The 14,475-nt window shown below is 38.2% G+C and overlaps 1 protein-coding gene across 1 annotated transcript in view; it reads left to right on the top strand.

Moving 5' to 3' along the window:
• DOK6 (docking protein 6) overlaps positions 1-14,475 on the top strand; it is a 412,619-nt gene that overhangs the window by 148,206 nt on the left and 249,938 nt on the right. Inside the window, exon 3 of the mRNA XM_027961047.3 lies at positions 12,190-12,304. Within this exon, the coding sequence (XP_027816848.1) occupies positions 12,190-12,304 (115 nt within the window). The remainder of the gene's footprint in view (positions 1-12,189; positions 12,305-14,475) is intronic.

Raw genomic sequence — 14,475 nt, 5'->3', positions numbered from 1 at the left:
AGCTTGTGCTGGCCACCCCAAGAGGACAGCTGTTTCCTTTTGGTGAAGTGAGGACAGCTCAGCTCTCGGTGTTGTAAGGTAGAATGATTTTGGTTGAAAGCAACAGAAACCCCAATTCAAACAACTTAAAGACGAGCATGCTCACGTATTGCAGCATGTCCAGAAAAAGAAAATGGCTCCAGGGTAGGTTCATTCTTAATTCTTGCTCAAGAATGAAAATTAAGGACCTGTGTTGTTGTTGTTGTTGTTGTTGTTGTTTTCCTCTCTTTCCTGTCTCTGCTCTGCCATTTGTATGGTTGCCCTCATCTTCAGTCTACTAGAATGATAGCTGAAGCATCTCTGAATTGTGACACCCAGACAACACAGCATCCCCTGGAGAAGGGGCTAGATTCATCTGGTGGTTACCTCCAGATTGGAAAACATTTCTCTGAAGCCACCAGAAGACTTCTGTTCACAAGACACTGGTTATATTTAGGTCATATGGTCTTTCTTAAACTAATCATGAGCAAGGAGACTATAACCCCAGGAGTAACAAATTCTGCCATGATACTGAGAGTGAGCGATGCCTGCCTGGGTAAATGGGCGACATGACATAGGGGTGAACAAAATCAGGTTCTATTAGGAACGAAGGAGCTGGAACGGGATGCTGAGTAGACAGCCAGCGGTGACTGTGATAGTTAATTCTAAGTCGACTGTAATTTTATCCATAATTATTTTCTCTAGAAGATGCATTTTGTAATGTAGTTTAATATTTGAGTGGCGTGTGCTTGCTCAGGTGCGTCTGGCTCTTTGTGACCCTGTGGACTGTAGCCCACCAGGCTTCTCTGTCCACGGGATTTTCCCACTCCAAGAATACTGGAGTGGGTTGCCGTTTCCTTCTCCAAAGGATTTTCCCAACCCAAGGATCAAATCTGTGTCTCTTGTGTCTCCTGCATTGGCAGGCAGATTCTTTACCACTCTGCCAGCTGACAACAGAACTTTTGTGATTATTGATTATGAACATGTTGGGATTGTCAGACAGCAAACCTGAAAGTGTGTCACAAGGAGCTTAAAAAATGAGTTATATTGATTTCTTCAATGGTACACATTTCATATTTTTCGGTGATAGATAAATATAAGGAAACAGCTATTGGAAAATAGATATAAAATTTTTGGAAGGAAGCAATTATACACTTTCTATTCAAATATTGTGACCAGAATATTAAAGCATACAATATATAGGGTAACACCAATACTTAAATTATAATTATGAGCACTTAGGACTTGGGCTTTCAAAAGAGATTGATATGTAATAATTGAAATAATCTACAACTTTAGTAAGTTTTTCACCTTTTCTCTTACTGGAAAATCAATATTCTCTATCCCAATGAAGAGAATTTTATTAAACTATCTTCTAAAGTGTTTATTCCCAAAAATAAAAACTCTAACCTAATTAAAACCACCATAGGAGATTAGTAAAATGTCAGGAGAGATAAGAATTATTAGTAAGATTAATAAGAAAGAAGAGTGCAGTTTGTATTCTGGTTCATTTGAATATACTTGAAAAAAATCTGAAAGTTAAGTTCTTTAACTTTTCAAAATATAATTATCTTTAAAGGAAGAAACTGAATGCCTCAATAGGCAGTATCTAATCTCAATTGTCATGACAGTAAACTGATGAGATACTTTAAAATTAAAAAAAATATTCACCTAACAGGCTTTTTTTCAGTTATTTATCTGTATATTAATTACTGAAAATTTATTTTATGCTTGTGAGAAGCTGGTTTTAGAAAAGGCAGAGGAACCAGAGATCAAATTGCCAACATCCGCTGGATCATGGAAAAAGCAAGAGAGTTCCAGAAAAACATCTATATCTGCTTGATTGACTATGCCAAAGCTTTTGACTGTGCGGATCACAATAAACTGTGGAAAATTCTGAAAGAGATGGGAATACCAGACCACCTGACCTGCCTCTTGAGAAATCTGTATGCAGGCCAGGAAGCAACAGTTAGAACTGGACATGGAACAACAGACTGGTTCCAAATAGGAAAAGGAGTACACCAAGGCTGTATATTGTCACCCTGCTTATTTAACTTCTGTGCATAATACATCATGAGAAACGCTGGACTGGAAGAAACACAAGCTGGAATCAAGATTGCCAGGAGAAATATCAATAACCTCAGATATGCAGATGACACCACCCTTATGGCAGAAAGTTGAAGGGGAACTAAAAAGCCTCTTGATGAAAGTGAAGAGGAGAGTGGAAAAGTTGGCTTAAAGCTCAACATTCAGAAAACGAAGATCATGGCATCCGGTCCCATTACTTCATGGGAAATAGATGGGAAACAGTGGAAACAGTGTCAGACTTTATTTTGGGGGGCTCTGAAATCACTGCAGATGGTGACTGCAGCCATGAAATTAGAAGACACTTACTCCTTGGAAGAAAAGTTATGACCAACCTGGATAGCATTTGCAAAAGCAGAGACATTACTTTGCCGACTAAGGTATGTCTAGTCAAGGCTATGGTTTTCCCAGTGGTCATGTATGGATGTGAGAGTTGGACTGTGAAGAAGGCTGAGCACTGAAGAATTGATGCTTTTGAACTGTGGTGTTGGAGGAGACTCTTGAGTGTCCCTTGGACTGCAAGGAGATCCAACCAGTCCATTCTGAAGGAGATCAGCCCTGGGATTTCTTTGGAAGGAAGGATGCTAAAGCTGAAGCTCCAGTACTTTGGCCACCTCATGTGAAGAGTTGACTCACTGGAAAAAACTCTGATGCTGGGAGGGATTGGGGGCAGGAGGAGAAGGGGACGACAGAGGATGAGATGGCTGGATGGCATCACTGACTCGATGAACGTGAGTCTGAGTGAACTGCGGGAGTTGGTGATGGACAGGGAGGCCTGACATGTTGCGATTCATGGGGTTGCAAAGAATAGGACACGACTGAGTAAGTGAACTGAACTGAAAGTGAATAGTTTAATATGCACAGTTAGGCTAAGGGGAAAGATATATAGCATAATAGTATGGTAATTTTTAAGTTTTACTGTAAACCTTAATTTGTTCATCCTAACTTTGCTAAGTATGCAAAGAAGATCCCTCTGAAAAACTTGGACTTAATTGGAGAAAATATCACTATGCCCTTTAGCCCATATCAGATTCCTCCTGAAAGTTCTACAAACTAAGTAATGGTAGAACAACTAAAATCTAATGAACTATTTTCATCTGCAAGTGAAGCAGCTTCTCTTTTGTTTGGTCTTATTAAGTGATACACAGAAATATGCCCTCCATTTCAGAACATATAGCCCAGTGAAGCGGTATGCTATCCTCTTCTTTATCTTTAATCTTTTCTTTTCTCATCAGATATGAAAGAGCCAATCACTTAACAGGTGTCTACTCGTCTTCACTGAGAAAAGCATATATTTAAAATGAAAAAAAAATCCTATATAGAAGTCTAGTTATGTAGAGAATTGATAAATAAATGACATGAATTAATAAAGGAACAACTCAATAATTTACTTACTGAGTCCACTGTACAAACACAACCAGATTTCATAATGAGTCGGGAAGCCATCTAAATTCAGATCACACTGTCAAGGGCTTGAGAAACACCACCTACCACCACCATCAGCGACAGGCTATTAACTGTGCATGAGTCATTCAGGGAAGGTTAAGGGAGGCTTGTTGGTCTTAATGAATGATTGTGAGCTTGATAGGAAGCTGAAGGAAGCTCCAAGAAGATTATTCTGTTAAAGACTCTGTAACCTTTGAATGCTGTTGTACCATCGCTAAGTCGTGTCTGACTCTTTGCAAGCTCATAAACTAGCACATCAGGCTCCTCTGTCCTCCACTATCTCTGGAGTTTGCTCAAATTCATGTCCATTGAGTCAGTGATGCTATCTAACCACCTCATCCGCTGTCACCCCCTTCTCCTCCTGCCCTCAATCTTTCTGAGCATCAGGGCCTTTTCTAATAAGTCAGCTCTTCACATCAGGTAGCCAAAGTATTGGAGCTTCAGCTTTAGCATTACCTTTAAAGAGCACATTTCTATTCAAGACAACTCAAAGACTTTGTACATGGCTGGACACTAACTTGTGTTCAAGGTTAATGTAGAGAAAGATGATATTCAATTTCCAGGAAGGAACTGAGTCATTAAAGTCATTGAGTCCTTGCTAAGGAGTGAGAACTTAATTTTAAGGTGTAATTAAATGGTTTTAATGCCTTGCGGCTCAGACAGTAAAGAATCTACCTGCAATGTGGGAGACCCAGGTTTAATCTTTGGATTAAGAGTCCCTGGAGAAGGAAATGGCCACCCACTCCAGTATTCTGGCCTGGAGAATGCCTTGGACAGGGGAGCCTGGCAGACTACAGTCGTTGCAAAGTGTCAGACACGACTTAGCATCTAACACTGACTAACTAACTGAAGGCATGATAAATGAAGGGGCATGATAAAACGTTTGGGTTAAAAACATAAGTCTAAGACCAGTGTGAACAAGACAATGGAAGATGAAGGGTATGAAGGCAGATGGAAAAACAAATGGAAATATTTGAGATGAGAAAGAGCAGTAGTCAAGTTGTGGAGGGGAAGGGAGAAGGGGCGTGTGCATGAAATAGATGCTGGCAGTTTCAGGACAGAGCAGGTGTTGTGGGCCCGAGAGAAGCCTGTGTTTGAAACAGTGGACCTCAGAATTGTCCTTGCAGGCAGCACTCTTCTCATCGTAACACTAACGTATTACTTGTCGTTTTCACTTTGTTTTGGAGCAAAGGCAATAATAGGTAAAACTGCAGCAGGAATCGAGGCAGTGGCTCCAAACAAGGTTGTTGTTTAGTCGCTAGGTTGCGTCCACTGCTCTTCGACCCCGTAGACCGAAGCCTGCCAGACTCGTCTGTCCAAGGAATTTCCAAGGCAAGAATACTGGGGAGGGTTTGCCATTTCCTCCCATGGGGGAACTTCCCGACCCAGGGATCAAAACTGCGTCTTCTGCATTGCAGACAAAAATCTTTCCTACTGAGTCACCAAGAAAGTCCAGTTACTATATTCTTTTTAAAATAACAAAATAAAAATTGTATATATTTAAGGTGTAAAACATGCTGTTTTTGTATACCTACATACACTTACTAGACCTCAGTATTTTAAATTACTGACAATGGCATTTATTGACTTAAGACTTGAACAACCTGAATTATTTTCAAGTAATTTTTCCTTTAATTAAATTCTGCTAATATCATACTTAATTATTTTAATGCCTTATTATTAAACTGTTTTATCCTTTTAGGGCAATATGAAAAATTAATATTTCAGAAATATGGGTTGAATTATTAAATGATGTAATAATTTATAGATATATATTATTGAAATGCTCTAGGGTTTGGTGGTGCTAGTGGTGAAGAATTTGCCTGCCAGTGCAGGAGACATGGGTTCAATCCTTGGATCTGGAAGATCCCCTGGAGAAACACATAGCAACCCACTCCAGTATTATTGCCTGGAAAATCCCACAGACGAGCCTGGTGGGCTACAGCCCATGGGGTCTCAAAGAATCGGACAGGCCTGAAGTGACTTAGCATGCACACAAGGATTTCACACTCAATAATAAGTTCACAGTTTTATGTCACACTGTTAGGTTGTAGACCAATAAAAATATTTTTATTTTAAAGCATTTAAAGATATTATTTTAAAAATTACCTTCCTCTAAGAAAATGCAAACAGTTTTGTACTGGGTCATAAAATCATTTAGTACTGAAAGTGGAAAGTGAGGACAAGAGATTCAGATATATCTTGACCTGAATTGCTATGATTCTAAATATTTTTAAAATAAATTTTGAATTAAAGATATATCAGATTCCAAGGGGTTTCCGAGGTGGCACTGACTGTAGAGAACCCACCCACCAATGCAGGAAACATAAGAGATGCAGATTCGATCCCTGGGTTGGGAAGATCCCCTGCAGGAGGGCGTAACATCCGACTCCAGTATTCTTGTCTGGAGAATCCCCATGGACAGAGGAGCCTGGCGGGCTACAGTTCATAAGGTCGCAGAGTCGGACACAACGGAAGCGACTGAGCATGCATGCATGCAAATTCCAAAGATATACCAAGTCCTTAGAAAATCTTCCAGTATGATTTTGTAACATTTTGTTATCTAACAGAACTCTTGAACTTCCTAACCACAATCTGAGAGGTGAGATTTTATGCCTCCGTGAGTGCTCTGCTTCCTGGTATCCCTTCAGTTTGTTAGGGCACACACTGAAGTGGGTAGCATTGCACTGTTGATCAACAAAAAGCCTCACGCTGTTGTGGAAACCAGTGTAACCATGTCTGCTTGAAGAGCTTCTCTGCATTTCTAAATGTGAATTTTACAGAAGACCAAACACTTTGTTAGAACTACATTGTTTGTCCGATTGCCTGCGGCACAAAAGTTAGAAAATCTCTAGTGCTTGCTGCATTTTGCTAGGCTGTTTATTAATTTGCTCTGTTGATTTTTTGCTATGAGGTGAAAAAAGGATGTCCTATGCAATATTCCAATATTCTTTTATATTTGTAAATAAAAATATTTCGAAAAGGCCTTGGAGCAGAATAATAAAGTTTTTATGATATTTTTTGACACAACTTGATATTATATATATCTTATATAGTGGCATATTACTTTTGTACTCACCTAACATGGAGAAGGAAATGGCAGCCCACTCCAGTGTTCTTGCCTGGAGAATCCCGGGGACAGGGGAGCCTGGTGGGCTTCCATCTATGGGGTCGCGCAGAGTCGGACACGACTGAAGCGACTTAGTAGCAGCAGCAGCAGCAACATGGATAGTATCTGTTCTTAAACAACACATGATCTTCATTGCTTTTAAACTCTACTTAATTTTGGTAAGATCATTTGCTTATTAAAATTAATACCATGTGGAAATAATGTCTCTTTTTAAAATATCTTTAATCTACTATTTTAGAATAAAATTTGGCTTAACTATTACTTGAGTCCATTATCAAATGATTTAAAAATTTAAGAGTATTATTGTTGAGAGTATGCTTTAATGTACTTCAAATATAATATACAAATCATTGTTCCAAAAAAAATTCTCATCTTTCTCCCCGGGATCTGACACTTTAAGATACTAGTGCCTAATTTTTCTTCTGTGGAAGAGAAAATGAGTTTTTTTTTTAGATAAATAGATAGCTATAGTATATGTATAAATTCACATATGAATGCATATATACACATATGTAGGTGTTTTTATACATGCATATATATGAAGCAAACCATTTTTAGTTTATTTAACTTAAAATTACTTGTCTTACCAATTTTAGTTTTGCATGTTAAATGAAATAATGACAAGGAGAGAAAAAATAAGTATTTTTTAAATATTAAAATAATTTTTCCAGCATGTAGACTATAGACTATAAATTTATTATGACAGAGACCATAAGGGCCCCTCTGGACAGACTGCACAGCAACCTTGAGTGATAAGCTTGTTATTTTATGAGGCTAGAAGTCCAAATCATCACAGATTTTAAAAGAAAATATTACCAAAAAAATAAAAGTCAATGACTACCAAGAAAAAATTACAAGGCATGACCAAAAGATAAAACACCAATAGCGTTTCAAAGATATTTGAAAATATCTCTTCAAAATATACAATTTGAAGAGATAGATGGAACATCAAAATCAGAAAAGGCAGGGATGTTGAAATTATCAGACCAGGGATTTAAAACAACTGTGATTACTACACTAAGGGTGCTAGTGGATAAAGTAGACAGTATGCAAGAACAGATGGGAACTGTCAGAAGAGACAGAAAGTCTAAGGAACCAAACAAACAAACAAAAATACTGTAACAGAAATGAAGGATGCCTTTGATGACTGCATCAACACTGGACATGACTGATGAAAGAATCTACAAGCTTGAGGATGTCTCAGTAGAAACTTCCAGGGTTCCCTGGTGGCTCAGTGGTAAACAACCCACCTGCCAATGCAGGAGACATGAGTTCAGTCCCTGATCTGGAAGAATCCCACACGCTGAGGAGATGAGCCCATGCTCCACAACTGTTGAGCCTGAGTTTTAGAGCCCGGGACCTGCAACCACTGAGGCCGTGTGCTGCAGCTGCGGAAGCCTGTGCCTTAGACCCTGTGCAGCAAACAAGAGGAGCCGCCGCAGTGAGCAGCTCCTGCAAGGCGACTGGAGAGTAGCCTCCACTCGCTGAAACTAGAGAGAAGCCTGTACAGCAACAAAGACCCAGAACAGCCATAAGTAAATGAATAAAAAGACACCTCCAAAGCTGAAAAGCAGAGGGAACAGAGACTGAAATAGTAAAAGTAAAACCAATACTCCAGCACTGTTGGGACATCTATAAAAGGTATAATATACGCACAATGGAAGTACCAACATGAGAAGAAAGAAAAATTCTACCAATAATAACTAACAATTTTCCTCAAATTAATGTCAGACACAAAACTACAGGTCGAGGAATCTCAGTGAACCCCAAGCAGTATTACTGCTCCCCACAAAAAAAAAATGAATGAAAAGTATACCTAGGCATTTTCAACTATGGAAAATCAAGGGGAAAATCCCGAAAGAAACCAGAGAGAGGAAAAACCACCTTCTCCATAGAGGAACAAAGAGGAATTACATTTACCTTTCCCTCAGAAACTATGCAAGCAACAGATCAGAGTGAAACACAGCCATCTCTCGGTATCTAACAGGGAATCAGTTCCAGTATCCTCCACAGATACAAAAACCCATGGATGCCTAAAACCCTTACATAAAATAGCAAGCACAGCTGAGTCTCATATCTGCGGGTCCCATGTCCTCGGATTCAACCAGCTGTGGATCGTAAAAGTAGTACCCAATCCAAGGTTGGTTGAATCTGACGATGTGGAACCCTAGGATATCAAGAGCTAACTATATTTAATGTTTAAGATGAAAAATACCCATCGACCTAGAGTTCTATATGCCCTGTAAAATTATCTTTAAAAGTGAAGCAGAAATTGACTTTTTCAAACAAAATTGAATTTATTGCTGGTAAGACTTTGTAAAAAATATTAAAATTATTTCTTTAGAGAAAATAATAATGTAGGTTAGATACTCAGATCTATATAAAGAAAGGAAAAGCATCAAAAAGGTGTAAGTGGAGATAAAATAAAAAGTTTCATTTTTTCTTATTCTTAATTGATCTAACGGGTGACAGTTTGTTCAAAATAGCATCAACAGTATATTTGATTTTGTATACATTTATAAATATATATATGATGTCATATATGACATCATGTCATAACATGTCAGAAAGGAGGAAAAATGAAATCATATAAAATTCACAATTAAAACCACAAAAGATAGGAAAAGAGTGAAAGATAAAATAGAAACAGAGAAGAAAGGACAAGAAATAGAAAACCAGTACAAATATTCTATATATTAGTCCAGTTACACCGATATTTACTTTGAATATCAATGGCTTAAATGCACCAATTAAAAGATGAGGATTGTCAGAGTGGATCAAATAAGATGCAACTATACACTGTCATAAAGAAACCCACCATAAATGTAAAGACATCTATAAATTTAAAATATGTGGATATAGAAAATCATACTTTGTTGTCGTTCAGTCACTGAGTCATGTGTAGCTCTTTTGACCTGATGGACGGCAACATGCCACGCTTCCCTGTCCTTTACTATCTCCTAGAATTTGCCCAAATTTATGTGCATTTAGTAAGCAGTGCTATCAAACCGTCTCATCCTCTGCTGCCGTTCTCATTCTGCCTTCAATCTTTCCCATCATCAGAGTCTTTTCTAACTAGTCAGTCAGCTCTTCACATCACATGGCCAAATACTGGAGCCTCACCTTCAGCATCAGTCCTTCCAGTGAATATTCAGGGTTAATTTCCTTTAGGATCAATTCGTTTGATCTCCTTGCAGTCCAGGGAACTCTCAGGACTCTTTTCCAGCACCACAGTTCAAAAGCATCAATTCTTCACCACTCAGTCTTCTTTGTGGTCCAACTCTCATATCTGTAAGATGGCAAGAATCCTTAAGGTGACAAGAATACACAGAAGAACTGTATAAAAAAAGATCTTCATGACCCAGATAACCACAATGGTGTGATCACTGACCTTGAGCCAGACATCCTGAAATGCAAAGTCAAGTGGGCCTTGGGAAGCATCACTGTGAACAAAGCTAGTGGAGGTGATGGAATTCCAGTTGAGCTATTTCAAATCCTAAAAGATGATGCTGTGAAAGTGCTGCACTCAATATGCCAGCAAATTTGGAAAACTCAGCAGTGGCCACAGGACTGGGAAAGGTCAGTTTTCATTTCAATCCCAAAGAAAGGCAATGCCAAAGAATGCTCAAATTACCACACAATTGCATTCATCTCAAACACTAGCAAAGTAATGCTCAAAATTCTCCAAGTCAAGTACATGAACCATGAACTTCCAGATGTTCAAGCTGGATTTAGAAAAGGCAGAGGAACCAGAGATTAAATTGCCAACATTTGATCATCAAAAAAGCAAGAGAGTTCCAGAAAAACATCTACTTCTGCTTATTGAATATGCCACAGCCTTTGACTGTTTGGATCATAAGAAACTGTGGAAAATTCTTCAAGAGATGGGAATACCAGACCACCTGACCTGTCTCCTGAGAAATCTGTATGCAGGTCAAGAAGCAACAGTTAGAACTAGACATGGAACAGACTGGTTCTAAATCGGGAAAGGAGTACACCAAGGTTGTATATTGTCACCCTGCTTATTTAACTTATATGCAGAGTAGCACAAACTGAAATCAAGTTTGCCAGGAGAAATATCAACACCTCAGATAGGGAGATGACACCACCCTTATGTCAGAAAGAGAAGAACTAAAGAGCCTCTTGATGAAAATGAAAGAGAAGAGTGAAAAATTTGGCTTAAAACTAAGCCAAAAAGTTGACTTAAACTATTCAGAAAGCATATTCAAAATATGCTTTGGCATAGTCAATAAAGCAGAAATAGATGTCTTTTCTGGAATTCTCTTGCTTTTTCAATAATCCAGCGGATGTTGGCAATTTGATCTCTGGTTCCTCTGCCTTTTCTAAAACCAGCTTGAATATCTGGAAGTTCATGGTTCACGTATTGCTGAAGCCTGGCTTGGAGAATTTTGAGCATTACTTTACTAGCGTGTGAGATGAATGCAATTGTGCGCTAGTTTGAGCGGTAGTTTGGGCTATAGAACATAACCAATTTTTTAAAAATGGAAACCATAGCATACCTTCTCTCTACCATATGAAATTAAACTAGAATGCAGTGAAACTGGAAACCAATAATAGAAAATAGCTAGAAAATTCTGAAATACTTGGAGAGTGAACAATGCACATAGGTCAAAGAAACTTAAAGAGAAATTTTTAAGTATTTATATAAATGGAAATGAAAATGAACCTGTTGGATCTTTTATTAGAAGAAAATACTGACGTAGCATGTTGAGGGCATTTTAGAAATTAACTCACACATTTTTATCGTAAAGTTGTACTTGCAGAGTAAGTGGGGAAGTAGACAAACTGCTCATTTCTAGGGACTGTGAAGAGAAATAAAAATGCACAAGTTACAGCAGAAAGCCTTATACAACTGAGAGCTAAAATACTTGTTCATTACAATTATTAGTTGCCAAAAAAGTAGAGGTGTTAACGTGGGTCCATAAATCACGAATGAGCCTTGGTGAGAGAACAGGGTGGCAGTCACGGGTATAAGCGTCCGTGAACACTTTGTGGTTTGGTCTGGGAAGGAAGTCCATTGCTTATATGTAATGTTTCCAGAATTTTAGAGTCACTGTCTGCTGATTGACAGGTGTCAGTTAGATTGCATTTCTACCAGGGACTTGCATGATGAGTGGGTTTTAGAAGACAGCTGAGATGTTAAATCCAATCCGTATTTAATGGAAACTTATTGAGACTCTTCTGTGTGTCATACTGGCTATTGTTTGTAAGAGATACAATGTTTAAAAAACACAGGAGGCCTTGCTTTCAGAGTTATTCTTCTACATAATTTTTAGACTCTTTCAAAATTGAGCAAAGCATAACCACAATTGATGGCATCGAAAAAGTATTTTGTTTTCATTCCGCATGGTATTTGACTCCTGTTAATTAGAAACAAGTAAAAATATCCATTGGAAAGTGACGTAGGACAGTAATAACGGATCATTTTGTGTGAGCACCCAGCATAGAGCATGTACTGTATGCTAAGTTAAAAATGTTTTTTGTTCAAGGTAACTGAACTGCACAACATCAAAAATATAACCAGGCTGCCTCGAGAGACAAAGAAGCATGCAGTGGCAATTATCTTTCATGATGAAACATCAAAGACATTTGCGTGTGAATCAGGTAAGCAATCACAGCCCTGGAGCTGCTTCTGAGACAATAGCCCAGATGGATTAAGATCCACCTATGAACTGCATGGCTTATTGTGGTGAGAATGTGCTGTGGAAGACTATTAGTAAGCTTGATCTCTCTGTTGCTACAGATCTTATGGGTGCCTGTTTGTTTTCTGGCTGTGTCTGGATTTTGTTCCCAGGTGGTCTGAGGACTTCTGAGGTTTCCATCCAAGCTTGGAGAATTAAGCAAACAATGCCTGTGGGGGTGTTTGTTAGAGCAAGCTCCTGACATGTGCTCTGGCTCTTGCCAAGTGCCATTGGAGGCAGGTGGTAAGGCGTTAACAGTGTAAAAGTGTGGCACGGGAGCATAGCCACGGTCCCTAGACACTCCAGAGCAGACCTGTGAGCAATTGGTTGCTTTCATAGATCCTCAATATTACAAGTTAAATACGTTTCGGATTGAATTTTAGCATCCCAGTTCATAAAGCACTCTGACGTTATTGAGACACTAGGCAGTTTATCTTTGGAACTCATGGTGTTTCTCATTTTGGAATTCCTGTGAAAAGTGAAAGTCGCTCAGTCGTGTCTGACTCTTTGTGACCCCATGGACTATACAGTCATAGGAATTCTCTGGGCTGGAATACTGGAGTGGGTAGCCGTTCCCTTCTCCAAGGGATCTTCTCAACCCAGGGACTGAACCCAGGTCTCCCCCATTGCAGGTGGATTCTTTACCAGCTGAGCCACCCGAGAAGCCCTGGAATCCCTGTACTGTGTAATATATTAGTTGGCTTATTATAGTTTTTTAAAGATTTTTCTCAATGAAATGGTGTTTTCATTTTATACTGGATGGAAGCAGAAAGCACTACGTCTTTGAAAGATGTGAACTTAAAATCATGGTTAAGTCTTTAGGAGATGCTTTGTTAAGTAACTTTTTAAAAGGAGTAAACCTTCTGTATTTATGGTTAAAGTTTATGGGTGTATTTATTACTGGATTATATTATTCAAGACTGATAAGGTCACTTTGCCTAAATAAATTGCTCATACCTACTCACCTGCACTTATCTTAGTTTTGCTAAATTGAATTAGAATGTGTCAAAGTGTTCCTCTTTCCTTGAATGCCTTTATCCTTTTTATATACTTTCTTCAATTGCCATCTGACCTCATTTCATCATTTAGAATTGACTTTTGTGGTGGTTGAATAGAAGTCTTTCTGGTAATATAAATCCCCATGTGATAATAGAACCTGTCCCAGCCTTGCTAGTATCATATATTAATATCCATGAATAATCATATATTAACATCTGTGCCTTCTTGTTCACTGTCTTACTACTTGACCACTTCAGTTTTCTCTGAGCTCTTAAATAATGTCTTAGATTAAACCTAATAACTCCCAGAAAACTAGTTTTCCAAAACAGATAAAATATCATTTTCTCTGTTGTCTGTATGTTTCGGTTTTCACTGTTGTTTTACAGTTTTCAGTTGTCCTGAGTTGTGTTTCGGGTACAGAGACAGTACTGGAGGCTATTATTTCAGATAAGAAGGATATTGAATTATGTTTCTACATAATTCTGAAATTTGTTTTTTTATTTTAATTTATTTATTATTAACTGGAGAACAGTTGCTTTACATTGTGTTGGTTTCTGCTCTAATTCTGAAATTTAGGCTCACAGCTGTAAACCCCAAGTCTGAAATTGGAAGATTTTATTTACGTTGTCATTGGTGGTGGTTTCATGGTAGAATTTTGAGAAATGAAGGTCTCTTCACTCAAAGAAAATGGCCTTAAATTCCAAGAGAAGAGTTTCCTGACAGTGAAGCTGAGGCACGATCTAAGTGTAAAAATGAAGAATGCTTCTGTGTGCAATTCTTGCAGAGAGTTTTCAGCTAGCTTAAATTATGATTAATTTGAGGGTATTATTTTTTAAACCATTTTTAATATGTAGATGTAACAATCTGCTTTTAGATGGTAGTAAAAATGTTTAAAAAGTCATGGCACAGCTTTTTAAAATTGTCTTAACTTCATGGCATGCCAGTGGGAAAAAAGGAAGTACTTAAAAACTGATAAGGAATTTGAGTACTTTTCCTCGGAAGTTATGTTTTTTGGATAGATACTAAGATGCAGTAGTCTATATCTTTTATCAAAATGACAAAATTATATGGAAACAGACTACACTGAAAAGCAGT

Source organism: Ovis aries, chromosome 23 (genome assembly GCF_016772045.2).
Source record: "Ovis aries strain OAR_USU_Benz2616 breed Rambouillet chromosome 23, ARS-UI_Ramb_v3.0, whole genome shotgun sequence".
NCBI classification, from domain to species: Eukaryota; Metazoa; Chordata; class Mammalia; order Artiodactyla; family Bovidae; genus Ovis; species Ovis aries.
Note: the sequence above shows the minus strand (reverse complement) of the source record. Positions and strands in the feature narration are given on the sequence as shown.